Raw genomic sequence first — 23,515 nt, forward strand, 5'->3', positions numbered from 1 at the left:
TTTTAGATTTAAAGACCACCTCCATAGGTAGAAATGTAAATATGGTATTAGAGTGTTCATTTTTTACGATTTTGTACTTCTACATATTACTATAATGTCATATGTAGAAGTTCCCCTTTTTCGTAATCTATCTATTGCTTCCTCACCTGCACTGAATAGTAATTATGCAGATATTCCATCTACTCCAGGAGCCTTTCTGCCATTCAAATCTTTTAATGCTCTCTTAAATTCAGACCTCAGTATTGTTTTTCCCCTTTAATCCTCTTCTACTTACTTCTCTTCCTCTATAACACCATTTTCTAATTAATTTTCTCCGTATAACTCTTCAGTATATCCCATCCACCTATCGACTTTTTCTTTCGTATTAAAAATCTGTGAACCATCTTTAACACATTATTAGATTTTAATTTATGCACCACAAAATTTTCCTTAAATTTCCTGTACTATGCTCCGTCTCTTTTACCAATGATCATTTCTCTTTCCAGGGCTGAACAGTTTTCTTTAATCCACTTTTCTTTCGCTAATTTGTACTTCCTGTTTATTGTATTTCTTAATTGTCGATAGTCCCTTTTACTTTCTTTATCACTAGCATTTTTATATTTTGTACGTTCATCCATCAGCTGCAATATGTCCTCTAATATCCAAGGTTTTCTACCAGTTCTCTTTATTCCGCCTAAGTTCGCTTCTGCTGATTTAAGAATTTCCTTTTTAACATTCTCCCATTCTTCTTCTAAATTTTCTACCTTATCTTTTTTACTCAGACATCTTGCTATGTCCTCCGCAAAAATCTCCTTTACCTTCTCTTCCTCAAGCTTTTCTAAATTCCACAGATTTATCTGACAAAAAAAAAATCTAAAGAAAAGGTCTTTAGGTTTTTAAACCCCAATCTTCATTTCATTATCACTAAATTATGGTCGTTATCAGTGTCTGCTTCAGAGTAAGCTTTGCAGTAGACGATTTGATTTCTAAATCTTTGCTTAACCATGATATAATCTATCTAATACCTTACACTATCACCTGGCTTTTTCCATGTGTATATTCTTCTATTAAAATTTTTAAATTGGGTGTTCGCAATTACTAAATTATACTTCGTGCAAAACTCTACAAGTCGGTCCCCTCTTTGAATCCTTTTGCCCAGCCAATATTTACCCACAATATTTCCTTCCTTGTCTTTTCCAGTGCTTGCATTCCAATCTCCAACTATTATTAAACTTTCATTCCCTTTTATGTGTTTAATTACTTCTTCAATTTCTTCGTATACACAATCTATCTCATCATTATCATCATGGGCATTTGTAGGCATATATACGTTAAAATCGTTGTCGGCTTAGGTTTTGATTTTATCCTTATTACAATGATAATATCGCTGTGCATTTTGAAATATTCTACTGTCTTGCCTATCTTCTTGTTCATTACGAAACCTACTGCTGCCTGCCCTTTATTTGAAGCTGTATTAATTATTCTAAAATCACCGGACCAAAAGTCGTTCTCCAGTTCCCATCGAATCTCCCTAATTCCTACTACATTTATATTTAATGTATCCATTTTCTTCTTTAAATTTTCTAACCTACCAACCTTTTTTAGACTTCTAACATTTCACGCTCCGACTCGTAGAATGTTATTTCTTAATTTTCTGGTGACCCCTTCCTTACTAGTTCCCACTCGGAGATCCGAACGGTGGACTAATTTACCTCCAGAATATTTTACTAAGGAAGGCGCCTCCATCTTTGTTACATCAAAATGCAGAGAGTTACATTTTCTTGGAAAAAAGCAACTGTAGTTTCCAGTGCTTTCAGCTGTGCAGTACTCAGAAGATTGAGTGATGTTGATATGACCGTTTAAGTTTTCCTGACCTACGCCCTTAATAACTGCTGCCCCTTTCAGGAATCATTTCTTAGTCTGGTTCTCAACAGATACTTCTCCGACATAGCTGCACCTTCGGTTCAGCTACTTTGTATCACTGAACACTCAAGACCCTCACCACTGGCAAGGTCTCATAATTCATAGAGGGATAAAAAAAATAAGAACGATTTTAATGAAATCCACCGGCTAAGTTGAAGGTATGTTTTTAAACTTAACGCACACGAAAAACACCTGTCTATTAATATTTTGCATAATAGTGAAGACGACTAAAGAGGCTGCATATATTGGATCTAGAGCGGTTGAGCGTTGAATATCATCCTTTTGTTATTGAAATTTTAGTTCATACTATTTATACTTTTTTTTTTTAAATTTAGTAATATGAATTCTTTTGTTTTGAAGTTTACGAATTGTTTATGTTTCATGGTTTTGACTGATTCTTATATGTGACCTGTGTTAATTTGTTATAAATATCTTATTTTTTTCATATTACAACAATTTTTTTATACTCAATTGCATATTCTGTTTTGTTAACCATTTAATTTTATTGTTCTCAATATCTGTGTTATGTTATGTTACCATTTAACTTTTTTCGTTCTTAAACAGTTAATTTTCGAATGAACTTTGTTACGCTTAGTTATAATTTTATTCGTTATACTTTTTATTGTATTGTACTTTGTTTAAACCTTCAATATAGTGTCTTGGGAGGATCACTGGATGCCTCCCTTTCACGTCATTACTAACAATCTACTTATACTTTCATTGTTCAGGAAATTGATGGTAAATAAAGTAATACATAAAAAAAAAAACAATTTTAATGACAAAAAAGTAATTGTAATAAATTTTAATATTTTAAATTTATTAAACGATTCAATTATTCGATTTATTAAAAGATTTTTCAGAGATAACAGCACTGAATTTAACTACAGCTCTACCTAAAAAAAGGTGCTGCTAATTAAATTTTTATCACGTTTTATCATGCAGTTTAATGAATTCATATTTTTATTGAAATTAAGAAAATGATAGCATGATATTGCAAAAATACAGCATTAAAAATTATTTTACTCAATTTTTGTTGATATAAGATAAATACTGTAATATTAATAATTATCAGTAACTTTATACCATGTTGGCACGGCTCTTAAATGTTTTTACTGCTTTGAATGCAAATATATTCTTTTTGTTATCGCAAAAAAACAAGATAGTTCCTCCAGAATGAAGTACAATTAGTACGTAGCCTTGACAATTAGGCTCACAATATTAATTAGTGTTTATTTATTAGTTTCCTCAATAATTAAATGCTATACTTTTATTACAAATTTTTAAATGATTACATCTATAAAATGCTATAAATGATTTGCTGATCCATCACTGCTACATAAGAACAGTTAAAAAATATTTCAATTTTATTCAGAGTTTTTCCTGATATTAATTCACGTATAGAAAATTATTATAAAATTTACAATATATTTATTTAATGTTTTACGACTCGAGAATACACCAAACTTTTGAAAAAGGCAAAATTTTTCTTTAAAAATGAAAGACTTCAGTAGAAGAAATATCTTCTATTAATACAAAATTATATCTCTTAACTTTTATTTATGCATAGGCTAACGAACTCTCGAATTCATTACAAATAAAAACGGAAAATTCTTATTATTTAATTATTTTTAAAATTAAAACTATAAAACTAATTTAATTAAGGTTACACTAATTTGTAATCAGAGGAATTCCAACAAAGAGAATTATTAGAGACAATTTTGTACAGCTTAATAAAAGTACGATCAAGAAGAAATGAGGTACAAGTAAGAAGGTATCATCACAGACTATATTTATTTATACAGGTTATATAATTGAATTAAGCAAACTCTAAGGAACGGCTTTATTACGCCGGGTAATTGTGCTTCATTTGTTGAAATTGGTTTCGTGCTTGCCTCGGACCTAGCAGCATAATTACTTAAAAGATAATCGAATTTATACAGCCCGTGTCATTAGGTGGGTGCGTGCTTGTATTGTATCACCGTCCGAAGTCCTAAAACCCCCTTCTTATAGTAGGGGAAGTCGGGATATCAAAGGTAAACTACATCGTCTCCCTAATGTTTCAGGGTCGTTACTGTAACCTTTACGTTTAACTAAACAAAGATGGATACTTATTACTCCATTTTTTTTTCATTGTAACTTTCACTGCCATATTGATAATTTCATCTTCAATAGTGCAGAAAAATCGAATTAGTAGTAACTATTTCAGTTTTTAAACAAAAAAAAAACAAACCATTCTCATTAAATTATTTTTTAAACTGATGCTATACAAATACTAAATTAAATTTTTGTTATTAAATAACCTATTCGAATAATTTTAAAAGTTGTATCTTAAATAATTATTTATAGAAGAAATGGAAAACTATATATTTAATTAGCTAATCTTATTTTATTTTTTTAAATTGTTTTGTTCAAGCTATTTTAGATGACATTTTTTTCTACAACATTCGTATAATTTCTTTCATTACTATTATAAAAACTCTTCTGAACCTGTAACCCTAATTTTTCAGTTTTTTCTTTTTCCTAGGACTTTTCAAAGTAAAAAATCAAAATCTTTTACTCTTGCGTTTTAAAAGCTAAGATACATGGCATTTTTAAAACTATTACACGGCGGAACTTTGATGTTATTTTCTCAGAATTATAAAATTATAATTTGTAGAGCGGTATTTGAATAAAATTGCTCAAAAATATAATTTCAGATGTAATGATATATACAGCACGTCTGGTAATAACAGAATTAATATTTAGTAATGTGTTAATATTTAAAAAATATTATTTAAAATTACACTCTTAAAAATGATACTTTTTTTTAAATCTTGATACAGCTTTATTAAAACCTTTAATAAAAATATTAATTTTAGAAAAAATTAATGGTAAAATTCGTTGTAATGATTTTGATTTCGAAAGTTCTCGACTGAAAAAAAAATATTGATAGCTTTTATTCAGATTTGAATACTACTTTGTGAATACCAATGTTCTTTGGTGGTTGAGTTTCAATTAACCTCAGGAATGTTCGGCCTGAGTCTGTTCAAGACTATACATTTGCCAGCACATTGACGCAGATATTTTCATTTTCTGTTTAGCCTCCGGAATCGCCGTAAGGTATTACTTCAGTCGATGAATGAAAATGACATGTATGAATGTAAGTGAAGTCTAGTCTTGTACAGTCTCAGGTCGACCATTGCTGAGATGATATTGACCATTCACTCAGATATCGATGAGTCGCTAATTACTTTAATTGTTTATGCAATTATAAATAAAAATAGTTTTTAAAAAATATATATTTTAGAGTAGTATTAGTTTATGTATCAGACGATACATTTTTACGACTATCCAGTATACTGATTTAAAGATAATTTTGGTTCAAAGAACATGAATATTGAACATTACTAAGCTATAGAACTCCAGCGGGTAGATGCTTTTTAATGAATAAACAGCAATTAACTTCGAGTAAATTTGATTATTAGGAAAGAGGAAATCTGTAATTCATTATGAGATTATTTACTTTAAAGGTTTATTAGTTAATGTTGGTTTCTGACAAGTTGATTGAGATGAATCGTTATCAATAAATATATATATATATATATATATATATATATATATATATATATATATATATATATATTTACGTTTATCCGTATTATAAACTAATATAAAATGCTGATACGGACACCATGTGATGTCCACCACAATGCAATTATGTAAATGTTCATTTTATTAAAGAATTGGAGGATCTTACTTTCAAATGAAGTGCAGCAAAAAATGTGTGCATGTAATTTAATAGGCGTACGAGGAAATCATTTGTTTGTTGTCCACATCAGATATTTTTAAGATTAGTTCGAGCCGAGAAATCCCGACAACCGCCGCCGGAATTGTCTTCGTTATCGGTGTTTTCTTTATTGATTCTGATATCTTACTCGTTTCATATTATATTCGTAAATAACTGACAGATATTAATATAAATAAATAGATTAATAATTGTATCCATAAAATAGAGAAAAAATGCAGTAATAAGAATTAAGTAAATCGGCTAGTAAAATGAAATTGCCTTCTGTTTTTTTTTTTCAGTTGGCTATAAACATTTTTTTTTATTTTAAAAATGTATTCAAAATACAACGCTAAATTTATATGTAGCAATAACACTTTATTAATGGGAAGGCATTTACAAGTAGTATTAAATGAGTACGCATAACAGTTTTTTAATCTACATCAAATTGTTGTATTTATTATGCTTCTAATTATTACATTTTCAACTAGTTCTTGATTGAGATTTTTTCTCGGTTTTTTAGCCGAGAAACTGGCTAAAAAACCCCGGAAGAAAATTCTACTTAGTTATTTTTTATTTTGTAGCTCGCACGAAATATTGATTTATAATCTAACAATAAAACATTATAAGAGAAAATATGCGCAGTATATGGTACTGAAAATTATTACTATATGTAACTTGAATAAATTTCTTCTAATACGATGTTGTGCTAATACAATGTAAAACAATATTCCGCCCTGTTATATAGAAGAGGACAAAACCAATGATTTGCGACAGTTGATCATCAAGCGGTTGATAAATTACAGAGAACATGGTTACAGGCTTTGAAACGATACGGCCCGGGTTAAAAACACTTCGTTTCTTCCTCTAGTGGTCTACCTGACATCAGACATCAAATCGTCTCATACACTCTTTACTATATCTACCCGTCTATCGGGTGCTAACCTAACAAACAAATTAACGGAATGAACAAGAGTCTTGTAAATGACATAGAAGAACGGAAGTCGGTAATTTGGCGGGAACACCCGCAGTCTGAGCCGGTATTTATTGTAATTGGGTTTAATAAGAGAAATGGTCGACAGTGTCATTAGGTGGAGCCAGTCTGGTGTCCTGTCCTATCCGGCCACGTAAAAGAAGAAAGTTTTTAACCTGCGTCATCCCTGTACAAAACACACAAATACACACCCACAATCGAGCGCGCACACTTACACACAACAATAAACTCATAACTTATCGACATAATATCAAAAAGTAAATGTTCAAAATTAAAAGAATTATCAAATATTCTTCTTTTTCGTTACGAGTCGTTCAAAAATTAACGAAAAAAAGAGAAATTTTCATTATATTATTTACTCATAATGAAAACTTGTAATCGAATACTTAAATTTTATGAAAAATAAAATCCAAAAATTTCATTCCTAATATTTAAAAGAAATTTTTCCAGTTATTTAAGTTTCTCAAATGTCATTATAATATTAAAAAAATTGATGTATAAAAAAAATAATAATTCAACTGGAGAAACTCGCTTTGTTTGTATTTATGAAAGTCCGTTGTATTGTGGTCTCTTGTAATATTGTCTTCTCAACAATAAAATTTTATTTTATTTTTGAATTACTTTCAATTTTATGGTAATGAAAATTAACATAATTCAAATGCTGAAGTAGACTATAAAATCAACATAACATGTCAGTTCATACGTAAAGTAATTAAGTTCTGTTATAAATTTTGTAAAATGGTTACCAAATATCCACAATTTTTTTAAATTTTTTTTATAAAATGTTTCATAAATCTTTGTGAAAGAAGATGTCGAAATGAAAGATTGTTATTTCTTAAAAATATTTTTGTTTTACATTCCAATAAAACGACTATAATCGTAAATTTAAAATGTTTGGAATGAAGTTATTTAAATTTTTTAAATAAAAAAAAGATAAAAATACAAAAAAAAAACAGAAAATGACAACAAACTGTAAAATGTAGCAGTATATTTATCGACCGCAAAAATGTAGCTTCATTTTATTGTGTTGCGATCTTTAAAAAAAAGGTGCAAAAATGACTTTGAATTTGAATTAAGATATCTACTATGTCTAGCCTCAATTTACCTCTCACTCTCATTGGTACCTACCACACTCTTTCACTTTATTCTGTTCCTTATTGTTAAGTTTTTAAGGTTTTTGTAGCGCTTCCAAGTAATCTCAAAAATAATTAAAAAATAAAACCTTATAACAACAAATATTAAATTTCACTCTTTCTCTTATCATGGGCTCCAGCAATTTTTCTTTTTCTGGACATCTTTATATGTTCCATTAATTAAGAAAATATAATATTCTATTTATTACCAACTCAGAGTTTTACAAATATTTATAAAATAAATAATACATGTGTGTTGTAACTGTCTCTGGATTCCTTAAATCTGTATTTTATAAATACATTATTCAAGCGTGATTCAGTATCTTTTTTACTAATTTATTCTAAGTTGTATCTACTGCATCAGGTATAATAATGCAAAAATTTATTAGTTCCTTCAGTGACGTAAAAAGTCATTGATAATAATTATTCTAGGCTGTTGTAATCTTTTATGGGTATTTAAATATAGTAATATCAATTGTTCATAAATCATTATAACACTTTCATAAAAAGAGGGTTGTGGATACTGGTTGAGGCTGCGATCGTTCGTCAATCTATTCATCGGTTTTGCGATATTGTAAAGACCGTTTAAACGATGATCTATTATATCGTTAGCCTACTCATCATTCATTGCTTAATACACTTACATGAAAGGTATATTTCACTTCCTTTTTTTCTGCTCATTTTAACTTTAAAAATAAACTATTTTAGATTAGTTATTAAACTTCCTTCCTTTTCTTAGCTCTTTGTAAAACTGCAAGATAAATTCTCTTTTTTAAACATTTATACTAATGCAATTAAAAAAGATTTCTTTGTTACTTATTTATGAATCAGATAGACCAGTACGCAGAGATATTTTTGAAAAGATTTTGACAATCATAATGATGGTAAAAAAAATGGAACAATTAAGTTTGTGTAGGTCCACGAATGGCTTGGATGTTCGTCATCATATGCACGGCCAAAGTTTGTAGAGATATAAGTTAATTAAATTAATTCCTGTGATAATATAAACATTTTTATAAAAAAGAAAAGAAAAATGAATATTACTGTAAGTTATGTAATGAATGGTATATAGGTTAAGGAGAGAAAAAGATTGCATTAGATTATTCTAACTTACTTATATGAGGCTTTATAACCCACGCAGAACCACAATAGATAACCTGCTTGAAATTTCATGAGAATACCTACATAAAACTGAAGAGAAGATAGGCGAAGGATCGTGGTCACATACAATACTTACTTACGAACATAAAACTATATGTGTTTTTAAAGAATTATTATTTATTGGTAATCTATTTATGATCCGTGAATAATAATGAAAATTAAAACACTGGTATTGTAGATTTTTTTATTATGAAAGAGCGAGCATCAACAGCTATCGATAACGATAGTGGAAATCGATAACGTATGAAAAGATGCCATTCCTGACTTGGATTTGAACACGGGACATCTGCAGGAAATCCCGAGACGCTATCTACTCAGTCACGGACTCGGCTGAGTAGGTATAAAGTATTTACTTTACAAAAATTAAAATGACTATAAGTCCGACCAGTGTAACGTACACTTGTTACATGCACGTTAAAAAACTAGTTGTGTCAAAAAAAAAATCAGTCCACTTTATTATGTGTAAGGAAATATTTAAGATTTTAGTAATTTTGGAAATAAATTGTAAAATTTTGTTCAATTATTTTAAGGTATTTATTTTAGTTCAAATTAGTTAATTAATGGACTACTCAGTCATCTTATTTTTATTTTTATTTTTTTAAATATAAAAACAATTTGACTCGAGGTTCTATACGATAAGTATTTCTGGAAATACAGTTCAAATCTCGTCTTAAAAAAAAATGAAAATAAATTAATCATGAAAAAGTGCCTCATTTATTGTCGCCTCAATCTTTTGTAATTTCGGACCGTGAAATTATTTTATTATTATGAAAAAAGACCTTGCATACCTCTCATCGATCAATAGGAGTGAAGGAAAGAAATCGTGACGTAATCAATATTTTTTACATATCCATTTTTTATTTAATGAGGGACGATTTTTAGTTTCTATCTCTAAAAATAGCAGTTTTATATACTAGTTAGTATCCCCGAACCTATTAGAGAACATCAGTGTACTGTTTAAATTTTCATTACACTTACGTTCATTACATTTACTTATAGCTGAATTTAAAGACTCTCCTATTTGTTTTTGTCGATTCGGGAAGAAAGACGAGATAGGTATAAAAATTAGAAAAAAGGCGTAAAAAAAGCTTTTTAACTTTTATAATTATATCTCTCTGGTTTTTTCTACATAATGAAATCCTTCAAATATAAATAATTTTTTTAAAAATTGAGAATAAACTCCCCAAAATCCTTCTACTTCTAAAATATCTGGGATAACATTAAACTTTTTGATATTAAAAAATTACCGAGCTTATACCAAATTTTATTCAACAGAAAGTTATTACTGTTCGTAAATGAGTAATTAAAGTCATGCTTAACAATAATAATTACAAACTTATAACAGAAAATGTATAAACGCGTACAGGCTATATATTCATTTTATATATATATATATGTTTGCCTTTTTTTTATAGAAAACCCTAATTTTTTCATTTAATTAAACAACATTATAGCATGTTTTATGTGTTAACTTACAGGTCACTTCAGGTTACACACGCGATTTGTAATCGAATCTCTAGACAGGAAATTGATTTCAATGCCGTTCAACCACTTTTGACTAGTGTAACTAATTTAACATAAAAACTACAAAACAATCGTTACGGTGAAATAAAAAATAATTGCATTACGCAAACTACATATTATTACTATTATTTTTTATTGTTAATGCTTTTAATTTTTTTTATTACAAATGTATAATAATTGAATTTAATTCTAATGGCATGTACAAAATATTTTTTTTTTAAAGAGCTTTTTAAACATTCAGACCATAGTTTTGAAGGATATTGTACAATTCTACATTATTTGATTATTAAAAAATTTTACGTTGCGAATAAAATTTTAAGACAAAAACATTTAATAAGATTATTTATAAGATTTATTCTTTACTAGCAGACCCGGCAATGCTTCGCTATTGCTAGATTTGAGTATATATATATAGTTTAAATGAACACAATTGAAAGTTTCATAAAACATTAACAAAATTAACATTACGGAACTTCACAAAATTTAACCTTTCACTTTTTCCCTTTTACTCTTTCCCCCTTTCTCTTTCCCCCATTTCCTTTTTCCCATTTCCCCTTTCCTTTCCCGTTTTTATTTTCCTTATTTTCCTTCCCCCTTCCTCTTTCCCCTTTAATTTCCTTTTCCCATTTACCTTTTTTTCTTTTCCCACCCTTCACCCCTTTATTTGGCTATAACTCTGGAACCAATGAAAATAATTATAACACATCGTTGAAAAGCTCGCAATGACGGCTTATTACTTTGGTTAAGAAAAAGTCCAAATCCAATTGTTTTTGGGCTTTTTTGAACACTTTTGGTTCAGTCGATTGGAATCAAAAGGGAAGATGCACAACCAGATGTTACAACAATCCTAAATCCAAAATTTCCACATCCTACGGCAAATCGTTTTTAAGTTATGCAAGATACATATGTATATACTTACAGACGTCACGTAGCAAAAATGGATTCAGGGATGATCAAAATGGATATTTCCGTTGAAATTTGAAAACCGAACTTTTTCGCGATCACAGTACTTTCGTACAAGGAAGTAAAAATAACGGGTTGTCTAGAGTTCTCATGTAATATACAATACCATCACACTACAATGGGTGTGTAAATTGCTACTTCCACTTGATATATATACTTACAGTAACTGATACATAAAAGAGATGTCTTATAGATATACAAGTAAAGTCGGATTACATAAGAATTGTAATTAATAATAATTTTGTTAAATAGGAAAAGTAATAAAAAGAAAGGATTTTCTTTTATAATTTAAAGCTACATGAATAGATTCGTTTGTTTAAATTAACAAAAAAGCGGATTGTATCGTGACTATCATTTCCAGTACATGATCTTAACCGATAATCGGAAGTGAGGAAATAATGAAGAATGTTGTCACAGGAAACGATGCATCTTAATTAAAAACTGTAATTTCACTTAACAAACTTTTAAAAAAATGTAAACTAAGCGAACAGCAAATTAGGAAGCATTATAAGCGTAAACTATATTTATTTACCATACGTGAATTGTTGTTTGATTGTATAGTAAAATCAATTCAAATAAAATATACGATATTTACTGCATTTATAGATTAAATAGACCGGATTATACAACAATTTTAATTGATTATAATTTTGTTAAAGTTATAAAAAGAAAGGATTTTCTTATATAATTTTAGGTAACAGACATGAATGAAGTTACGAGTCTTTGGTATATCGTATTATAAAAGATAAACAACGGTGTAGTTAAGTTCGGTATTAGAGTATTTTGTTGTACGGTTAAAAGTGAGATGTAAACAAAAGGTTATATACATCTGAGGGCAATATAATGCGTTGTCCGTGCATGAATATTTATCAGCAAGCACGATCCACTCTATTCCATACGTTTAAAACATGCGAGCAAAATGTTTCTCTACCGACAGTACAGCCGCTGGGCCGATGACACCCTTTCAAATTTAGATATTGCCGATAAGATAATAACTATTAGATATGTTAGGTAACCTATTACAACTAAATTTGTGAAAATAAATACCGCTTTCTGTTCTATTAACTTGATTATAAAAAAACACGCATAGGGATTTAAAACACATAATGACAAGAATATTGACAAAAATAAACATTTTTATTACATCATTATTAAATTATTTTACTTTATCACGCGAAATTAAACTAAAAAATATTATAAATTATTAGAAAAAATAAATTTATTATTACCCTTTAATTTCTATTTTAATTATTCTAATTTTTTTTTAATATAGTATTTTTAATAGTATTTTCAAAACTAGGGTAAATTTCACGATCTAATAGCGAAAATTACGGAAATAAATGAACTAAAATTACAGAACTCAATACCAAAATCAGAAACATAAATCAGTAAATTAAAATCCTAACCTCTGTAATGGAGTGGTAGTATTAATTAAGAATTAATGACTTATGTCTCCTTCTTTTATTGATCAGTATCAAGTGGTTACAGGCAAGACCTGAGGGCGAATTAATTTTAGAAAAATTAACTTAAAAAAGAGCTATTAAAACTAAGGTAGCAAATTGGTTAAATTTTAATATTATTATAATAATAAATGCACTACTATTATTTTATAATTAGGGCTATTATTTGTATTTTCTTGGTTTTTTTGGGACTCGAATAAGTTACGTAACTTATAATAACTTTATTTTGTTAAGAAACCTAATTACGGATCATTTTAAATAATTATTACCTTATAATTAAAATAATACGAAACTTTTTAAAAATGTAAAACTATTAATTAAATTCAAGCACAAAATTATTTTTTCGTGAAAAACTTACTTCAATAAATAAAATCATTAATCGGGTATATATCGATTACATTTGAATATAAAAATGTAAAATTGTAAATAAAATAATAATAAATACATATTTTCCCAAATAAAATTTTCTTAAACCTTTAATCGCTAAAAATTATATAATGTTATGTAACAAAATTTATTTAATTCTTAATATACGAGTAAATTGCTGATCGGTAATAGACAGTTTAAGATATAATAATTTTTCCGATTAATGAAAAAAACGTGGTCTCTCATTACACAAAAAAAAATCAATTTAATTAACCAAACTATTTAAGTAGAACGTCACGGTTAAAACTATATTTACATTAACACGTCAACCGAATCGATATTTTATACAACTAATTTTTACGTAATTCTCTACCTCAGGGAATACATTTAAACTCATTTTTCATCAAAAAGTCTTAAAATAAAATTTTTATCATTAAAATATAATTTCTGCAATTTTTTTATTTGATATTGAAAAAGTAAATAAGTACTCAAAGAATTATATATTTTATGATTCTCGTGGTATACAGACATTTATAAGTGTACCAAAAACTTTATAAATTAAAACTTGAATATAACAACTTATCGAGTAGATAAAAATATCCAACCAAACATTTCAGAGGAATTTCACTCGGTGACAAGTATTTGGAATTTCCCAAACTAAGGAATAACTACTTTTCAATATTTCTATGCAATTAAAAACTTAAAAAAAAAGGTCGCCCGGAAATGACTCACGGTTACGGAATATCAATAATTCTAACGCTAAAAAAAACAATAATTATTGAAAAACTAGTACATGTTAAAACTAATGGACAAAACAGGAACTAAATTATTTTATTATCTGTATATAATTATATGAAGTCATTTTAAATGTTTTTTTTTGTTTTTTTTTTTAATGTGAATAGATGTTATTAAAAGTAATTAACTCCTCTCTAAATAACTACAACATAATACATGCTGTATTTTACATTTTTGTATTGTTTCATTGAATGAATACGATTTTGTAAAACAGCAGTTTTGTACTCGTAAATTTTTTTAAAAGCTTTTTTACCATAAGCTAACTAAAATTAAAAAGGATATTTTTGTTTTTGTTATAGCACAATTTTGGGCGTAACAGAGTTTTATTGAATCTTTCGAGTATAACAAAATTTAATCTCAGACGTTTAATAATGATTTAATTTTACTATTAAGAGAATGATAAAACGTTTGATCAGTACAAATGAGACATCGGAATTATTTAACCAGTAATAATCATGGATACTTTTGGTATTTATACTTTGATTTATAAAATCAATGCATATCCTTCTTGCTTGCTCAAGACTTTTAGGAATTTCCCCCTTATATGTTTCTTTTTAATCCGAATATTAATTCTATACAATAAAAACAAAAAAAATAAAAAAAATAGTAATATAAAATATACTTTATAAGAAAGGAAAGTATTCGAATAATGCAGATATAAATTGATTAAAATAATGATAATATCTGCCTGAAAAGTAATAAGTGTTATAAAATTATGATCCATAATAAATAATCCAAAATAAATGTAATAAATAAAGAGAAGGATAAAAAGAAAAATATAAAAATAACTTTCAAAGTTTAAACTAGACAAAATACATAATGATCACTAGTATATTAGCAATTCTGTATAAGTTACTAGATTATGTTATACAACACTGCTGCACAAATTCGAACTGACACGCAGAATTGGTACCATTGAAAATGATAATTTAGCGATCTTGCTATTGTTAGTTAAATATTTAAAATCTGCTAAATTGTACAAGACTAATTTTAATTTTAAATTCAATGAAGTTACACTCTTTCTTGAAAAAGTTATACTTTTTTCTTTTTTACTAGTACCTTATTAAATAATCTTATATATCTATATAAATAAAAATATAAATGTTCGTTTGTTCAAAATCTTAAATCTCCGAAAGTTGTTCACCGATTGCTTTGAAATTTTGGCACAACTTTGCATTCGAATAAGGGCGTGTTTTTATATACCTAAGATGTCACACCTGTGACAGGTAAAAACATGTTTTTTTTTTTTTAAAAACAGCGCTATCTGTTAGACGTAAAAGCAACAAACGCTATACTAAATATTTTAAAATTCCATTTCAATGTTTCCGATATGTGTGTCCACTATAGACTAAAAAACTACTGGACCGATTTACGCGCGGAGAAAAAGATAAAAAGGGAAAAATCGTAAAAGGTAAAAGGGAAGAAGGGGAAATAAAGGAAACGGGAAAGGAGAAAAAATAGGGAAGTGGAAGAGGGGAATGGGAAATAAGAGATAGAGGAATGGGAGAATAAAAGGGAAAGGGAAAAGAGGAAAGGTTAAATTTTTTGAAGTTCCGTAACGTTCATTTTGTTAATGTTTTACCAAATTTTCAATTATGTTCATTTAATCTATATATAATCAAATCTAGCAATAGTGAAGCATTGCCGGGTCTGCTAGTATATATACATATATATGTTAATTAAATGATAGGATTATTGAATTTTTTCTGTTTAGAGCATTTTGTTGTATTTTCGAAAGAAGAAATTAATTTTATAGTTTATTTTCACAATTTTATTTTTAGGTTTCGATGTAAAAAAAAATTAAATAAAAAAATAACAATATAAAAAAAAAGTTTTAAACGTAATTGTATAATTCATATTACTATTTAATTTTATATTACTTAAGAAAAATACCTGTATTTAATATCTGAAATATTCCATCAGTCCACAAGCTACAAGCCTATTCTCTTTCACTACGTGAATATTCATTGATTGAATAACATATAATGTTCAGTGAATTAATCGGATAGCATGAAAAAGCACTAAGTTACACTAATGAATAAAATTAATTCATTATTTATAATACAAATTTGTAGAGTCGATAAATTAAATAAATAAATCAAATTGCTGATATCTCCATATATGGCATTACGTTGGACTTGCGAAGGAAAATAAACTAAATATCAAATGTAAATAAAATAATGCAATCGAATAAAATTAAAACCGGTTGACTTTACTGTGTACGATCTTAATGAGTAAATGAAATGCTTAAATAATTAAAAAAATATTTAGGTTAAAATCCTAGTATATTGTTATATTAAACCGGTTAAAATTTTATTTTATTTTTTAATCGGTAATCTAATAAACTAAATTACTGTTTTTAATGGTTATTAATATGAATTATATACATTCCTATGGTATCTCAGAACGTGATGTACAGTTTCACAATCCATTACAGGATTTACGTGAAGGCCTGTTATATAAACAGTATAAATATCGCATATATAATACGCTTACTCTAGATGGTGGATGAACAATGATAATAATATTTACTGAAAAATGTAGAAAAAAATATTCTTCAAAATATCTTCATGTAGAATTTTATAAAAAAATCATTCAAAATATTCATCAGTTTTGCTATGATAATAGTTGCTCTAAAAAAAAAAAAAAATTAAAATATTAACATTTTACTTACCTCTTATAGATGCAAATGATAAATGATAATTGACCATTTAAATAAATTTTGAGAAAAAAAGATTAATAAAGTAGATTCGCTCCCCCCAGCAAAAAATACTTCAAAATAGCCTTATATCAGAACTGTATGCATCAGAAAAAAATACCACTGATTTCCCGATTAATTTTATTTAAAAATTGCAAAGAATTCAGATGTTACATTAAAAATAATATGCATTTTTTTAAAGTCAAAATTTATAAAATAGTATAAGGTAGTTAAAAATATATAAGATGCTAAAAGTCATATTTTAGTTTTGATCTAACGTGACTAAATTGATAAATATCTTGAATTACATAACAGAAAATTAAATAACATTAAATCATGTAATAATTTTAATTTTGAACGTAAAATTCATACAAATTATACATATGGGTAAAAGGTAGCTCTGGGGCCAAGAATCCGTCAGTAATCAAAGTAGAAATGTTTATCGGTTCGTTCTGTAATCAGCTTTGCAAGGAAATACAACGTTATACCGAAACCAGATCTTAGGTTTCGTGTAAATAGCCACAAGCGAATCTTGATAAGCACTCTTTAATAGTTTTATGTGATTAAGTGAATTCTTTTCCGGTCAAACAGCTGCTTTTTCTTAACATATATTTTGTTTATTTATTCAAATATTATTTTGTTGTAAAATTCAAATTTTAATGTTTTTGCTAACGCAGTATAATTTTCTCATTACAGGTTTGGTTCCAAAATAGAAGAGCCAAATGGAGGAAACAAGAAAAAGTGGGCCCACAAGCTCACCCCTACAATCCGTACATGGGAACGGGTGGAGCAACTCCAGCAGCCCCCATGGCACCTTCACTGCCAAACCCGTTCACCCACTTGGGATTCGGTTTACGAAAACCTTTTGAAACGTTCAGATATCCGACGCTACCTCCAGGACCTGTATTTCTGGGGCCACCGCCGCATTTTCCTCGACCGCCACCCTTATTGGGTCATCTAGCCGCTGCCTACACCCCTACTACATCTTTTCAAAGTTTATTGGCGAACATTTCAGCTGCACAACGACCTAAAGTATCTACCACGTCGAGTCCTCCGGCTAGCGAAGAACCGCCGAGATCGGTGACTCCACCGGCGACCTCACAATCATCACCTTCGTCACCACCTTCACCTCCGGACGTCGATCGTCGCAGTTCTAGTATAGCCGCTCTTAGACTAAAAGCGCGTGAACACGAATTACGTTTGGAAATGTTGCGTAAGAATAGCGATCTCGTAAGCTAATGAGGCTCATATTTTTAGAATGCCTTTATCTGTGTTATAAACGTATAAATGTATATTTAATTAGAAAGCGATACAGTGAAAGGCTTTTTTTCTTAAGGAAAACGAATTATTGGCTTAATTTTAAGCCATAAATTTACATTTAGAGCTCATATAGGATGCAATTTTAATACTTTACGTAATAAATAATATTCGACGTGTACTACGTTTAAAAAATAATACATTATGAAATGTTTTACTACTTTTGATAGAAGGTAATTTGATTGTGGTGATATTATCGTAACAAAATAAAGATGTAATTAAGTTTAAATTTAGAATAAAAAAAAACTAAAAAAGTTTAATTGGTACAACCCATGAAAGGTTAAACTGAAAAAACAAACCGATACTTTGATTGGCTTATCATTGGTCGGGACTTTTTTTAATAAAATATGTTCAGCCATTTAAGGAAAAAATCAACTATCTAAGCATTACGCTCTTTTAAGGATTCACCAATTAAACCTAATTTTATGTAAGTTATTTGATAGAAAACTGTCAACGAATATGTCGTATGGTTACGATTATCAGTAAATGTAGTGGTGTAGAATCATAATATATATTTATTTAACCCGATAATAGGGTAATCGGTTATTTAAATTTTAACTGAAACAAAAGAAAAATCAACCGTATAAACCTATATAATAACTAACAATAAAAGATATTTTCTTATGAAATAATAAGATCTGTGAGTTGCGGTTCTCATAAACCCCGACTACACAAATATACTTTTATTCATTTCAATTTTATATCTTTTATGGGTTCTACTACAATTTAATAAAACAAAAGGTGGATTATTTAAAGACAAATAAAAACGATCATATTTAACAATTAGATCAGTGAATTAGTGTATGTATGGTTAGATAAAATCTCTATGTAGAAAAAGTTTTCAAAACAAGAGTAATGTAAAATGCCATTTCAAAAATATAATATTAACTTATCTAAATCGAATTAGTTGGTACTTTTACGAACAATATATATAATTTATAATTTCGTTAGGATAACCTAAAAAATACATATTTCTAGTAGTGATAATTATTTATTTTTTAATATTTAAACGAATTATTAATTCAGATTACCTCAATTATTTAATGTAATAGTATAAAATCAATTAGTGCCTAATTTTTTATTTAAAAAAACTTATTTACAGAAATATTTAACACAAAAATTATTCTGTTTTTATGTAAAATAAAATTTATTTCAATAAAATGCATATCAATTACGTAAATAATAATAATAGCAGATATATATATATTATTATTTATGTTCCTAATTTATTAATTAACTGTGTAATATTTAGATTTTAATTGTATTGTAATCCAGTAGACGTTAAGAAAATATTATTATAAAAATTAAAAAATTGCATCTTATATTTGGTTATATATATATAATTAATTAATAATTATTCAAAATATGTTAAATTATATTTTAATAGGTTATAGTTCTTAAATATTAGTCGTAATAATTTCGTTATATTGCATGTAATGGCAATATTTTTCTTATGATATAAATATACACGTCTTTTACGGAATTCATTATTTCATTTTATGATTCGGTCATAATCAATCATCAAATAATGGAGTATTTAAAATTATTATAAAAAAAAAAATAGTTATAAATAAATATTCATTACATAAAATTATTTTTTAGCTTAATCAGAAAAGATATGCTCATAATTTTATAGAAATGGGTGGACAGAATAAATCAATTTTACGCACCCTATGTTTAAAATAATTAATAAAGTTTTAAGAATAATTCTAATATTTTATTAAGGCTGTATTATCATATTTATTATTTAGTTATATGTTATTTGTTCATTTTAAATATATTTATTTACCGAACGCTATTTTGAAATTAAAATATGAATGATAAGTGTCAGTTAACAATAATTTTTTTAAAAACTGGAAATATAAAAAAAATTGTAATTTTTTTAAAGTTAACTATTTCAAATTAATTTAAAAAATAAGTATGTGCGTTGATAAGCTAAACGAAATGTAATAATAATTTTAATTAAAAATTATTAACGATTTGTTTTCAAAATTTTGAGGTAATTTAAGCCCAGATATTTTCGGATCTTAGTACAGAGATTATTCTTTGATGAAGTTATCGGTGATATCAAGAAAACCAAACAAAAAAGGTTTTGATTGAATAAGAACTTAAAAATTAAAAATTAAGTTAAAGGACTTAAGTAAAACAGATCATTAAAAATCATATGTAATTTTTTTTAAATTAATCTTTTCCTGACTATTTCTGAAGTACCAACATGAGATACTGAAAACAACGACCAAAGTACGACTGTGATGCGAGTATTTCAGTACAATTAAATTAACCACAATACATTTAACTGTATTCGAATCAGTATTCCAGCTTGCTGTGCACCTATTAAAGCATCTTTACTTTTATTTTATTACAATATAATCAAAGTTTTAGAATATAACAAACATTTTACGGATTTTATGGGTTTTTTTAAATAATATAGTCTTCAGGAACACACTAGTGAATAAAATATTAAATTAAATTTTTTTAAATCTCGTTTAAATAAAAAATAATTTATGATATGATTTTATTTTCAAAAGGTTTAGCTTAATTTCCCATTTCCACAGGTTAAATTACTAACAGGATTTACCGAAACATTTTTATTCCTGTAAACGCTAATTATCTTTCTAGCATGATTAATGCGGTTACTTGTTGAGCATGGTTGTGCCATATATACTTAAAAGTACGATTGTTGTCAATAAGTGTAGCGATTATGACACTTTATAAACACACAGAAAATTTTAAAAATGTATAAAATCTTTATGATATTTATTTTATTTTTTTACACAAAATTTTCATAATTATTCTGGTATTTGGCGAGAATAATTTATGAAATTTTTATTTTTATTTAATGGGAGATCTTTGTGCCACTAACCTACAAAAAGAAATCAAATTTGGATTTTGTAGGGAATAAAAACTTTAAAACCTTTTAAATTATATAAATTTTCTTTAATTTCGCCACAAGGTTGGCAGTCATTTAAATTTTATTCATTAATCCCTTTTTTCTTATCTGTTAATGGTAAAATTTCTCTAAATATTACTGTACTTATTTTTTTTTTTTGAACAAGAAAGAATAGAGTCTTGGAAATAAAGAGAACCTTCCCCCTCTCTTTTTATATGTCATTCTACATTAAGAATAATTATTTTAAAAAAAGAATAAAGAAATAATTATTTGAAAGGAAAATATAATTACAAAAAAATAATTTAAATAAGTTATCCGAAATAGTTATTGTTTTATATAAACAATGTAGATTGTTATAATAATAGATAAAATAATAATAGTAGTAGCCTAAAAGTAATAATGATGTAAAACAAGCGATGGATACTATGTACTTATAGTTGTTAAACAATAATTTAAAGCGAGCACAGCATATAAGAAAAAGAATGATTATTATAAGAATAGTATGAATTAGCTCACGGTGACAATGAGAAATGTTTTGTAATCTAACTTTACTAACAACAGCAGCAGGTCGTACTGAATTATTCCAGTAGTAGAATCCCGAGTTAATTTCGTATAAAACAATAAAAGTAAAATAATCAGAATGGGGAGGGGAAGAAAGAAAGAGTGATAGAACGAGAAAGAGACGGAAAATCTACAGATAAGGGGTCACATAAACAAGGTGTAATCACGCTATCTTTTAATTTCATGGTCTGCTGCTGTTTACTACCTTACGACCGTCCGCCGCCATCTTTGCCAGTTTGGCAGCTTGATATTCATACTTGGATCTTCCAGCGATAATGGATTTATAATAATACGGTGCTAATAATTAAATAACTAAAATTTATCATTTTTATTCATCTAATTTACCTTAGTGTATATCTAATTACAAAATAAAAAAGTATTAATTTTAAAATAATTAAGGGAAAAAATTATTATTAACATAATTTTTTTAAATAAATATAGGCTTGAATTAAATAAATACCATATGTTTTATAGCGATAACAAATTTATTTCAATAAAAAAAATTCCTAATTAAAAAAAAAAAACTTGATCAATTTAATGGTAATTTCAAGTATTACATGCGCTGACAAACATTTATACATACATAAATATATATATATTAATTCTGGTAAAAAAAAAAAATTATAATAATGATAAAAAACAGCCAATTATAAATGAGAATTCATTTCTTCTTTTAAAAATACGGATTGTGATGTTAAAATTAACAATCACCTTGACTTTATTAAACAGTATTGATTAACTCATATTTTTCATCATTATGATTTTTTTCAGTTATTTCGAATATTTTATACCCGTTTTACATGCACAACAACATTTTTATGTAATTTAATGATATATATTTTTGAAAAAAATTTTCGCAGATGTTGTTTTTAATACTTCATTTAATGAGTTTAAAAATCTTGTTCAAAAAAATGGCATCAACTAACCGCCACTAAGTTTTTATGTTTTTTTTTTCAAACGCTACCACTGTTATTTTCGCAATTAAGATTAATCGTTTGATATTTATTTCATAAAAATCAGTGCAGTCTTTTTTAAATTACAGGACAGAAATAAACGTACCACTTTAACCTATTAAATAAAGTTAAAACCAGTGTACGAACAGAATTATAAATCTCTTCGTCAACTTCGAACAGTTAATTGATTTTTTTAAATAAGTCCAAACGATGATTTTTAATATATCTGTAATCTATTGTCAATAAATAAGTTATGTAAATTTGAATAAAATATTTAAATTAGAATATACCTGTAACTCTAATAGAAATTCATGTTTGCATAAATAAATATTATTAAAAATTAAACATTTAAGAGCGAGGAAAATAGACCTAAGTTAATATTTTTGTAAATTACAAAAATATCCTGTCTTAACAGCCAATAAAATCTATTAAGAATGTTTTTATTTTGTTTTTGTTTTTTCAAGTATAATTTTTTTCATAATTTATTTTAAATTAAGGGATAGCAGTCTTTATACGCTACAAAATATTAATCACGTATTTATACACAAGTTCCAAATTTATGTGACAAATTAATCATCGACCAAAAGAAAAAAATATATATTTTGAGTTACTTCTATTTATAGTTTATATTTTTTTTAATTTTTAGCTTTCCAAAACTGTAAATAAAATTATGTAAAATTATATAATTATTGTAAATTATATTGTTTTGCAATAAAATAGTGTGAAATCCTTTATTTCTGATTAAAATTAATTATCTATTATTCAGTAAAATTGGATTTAATTTGCACTGGTTGAATGACAATATATAGTAAAAAACATGGATAAATAGGCCTAAATTGGAAGAAAACAAACATTTTATTTGAAATTCTGGCAATTACAACATTAAATAGTGATACCCTAGTTCGAGCATTGAACTATTTTATTAGGTAGCTACGCTATTGAATTTTATTATTAAAATTATCATTCCGCTTTTGTTGCTTCATGAATAACAAATTTATTGATTATATTTTTCAACCCTTTTAGGGTAATTTAATG

General features: G+C 27.0%; 1 protein-coding gene across 3 annotated transcripts in view; it reads left to right on the forward strand.

Annotated features, from left to right (window-relative positions):
- The window catches only part of LOC142320246 (aristaless-related homeobox protein-like), a 430,467-nt gene extending 412,180 nt beyond the window's left edge, over nucleotides 1-18,287 (forward strand). For all 3 annotated transcript variants that reach the window (XM_075357945.1, XM_075357944.1, XM_075357946.1), the window contains one exon: nucleotides 17,456-18,287. In XM_075357945.1, the coding sequence (XP_075214060.1) occupies nucleotides 17,456-17,998 (543 nt within the window). In that variant the 3' untranslated portion in view covers nucleotides 17,999-18,287. The remainder of the gene's footprint in view (nucleotides 1-17,455) is intronic.
- Nucleotides 18,288-23,515: the final 5,228 nt, after the last annotated feature.

The sequence above is a fragment of the Lycorma delicatula genome, chromosome 2 (genome assembly GCF_047948215.1).
Source record: "Lycorma delicatula isolate Av1 chromosome 2, ASM4794821v1, whole genome shotgun sequence".
Lineage (NCBI taxonomy): Eukaryota > Metazoa > Arthropoda > Insecta > Hemiptera > Fulgoridae > Lycorma > Lycorma delicatula.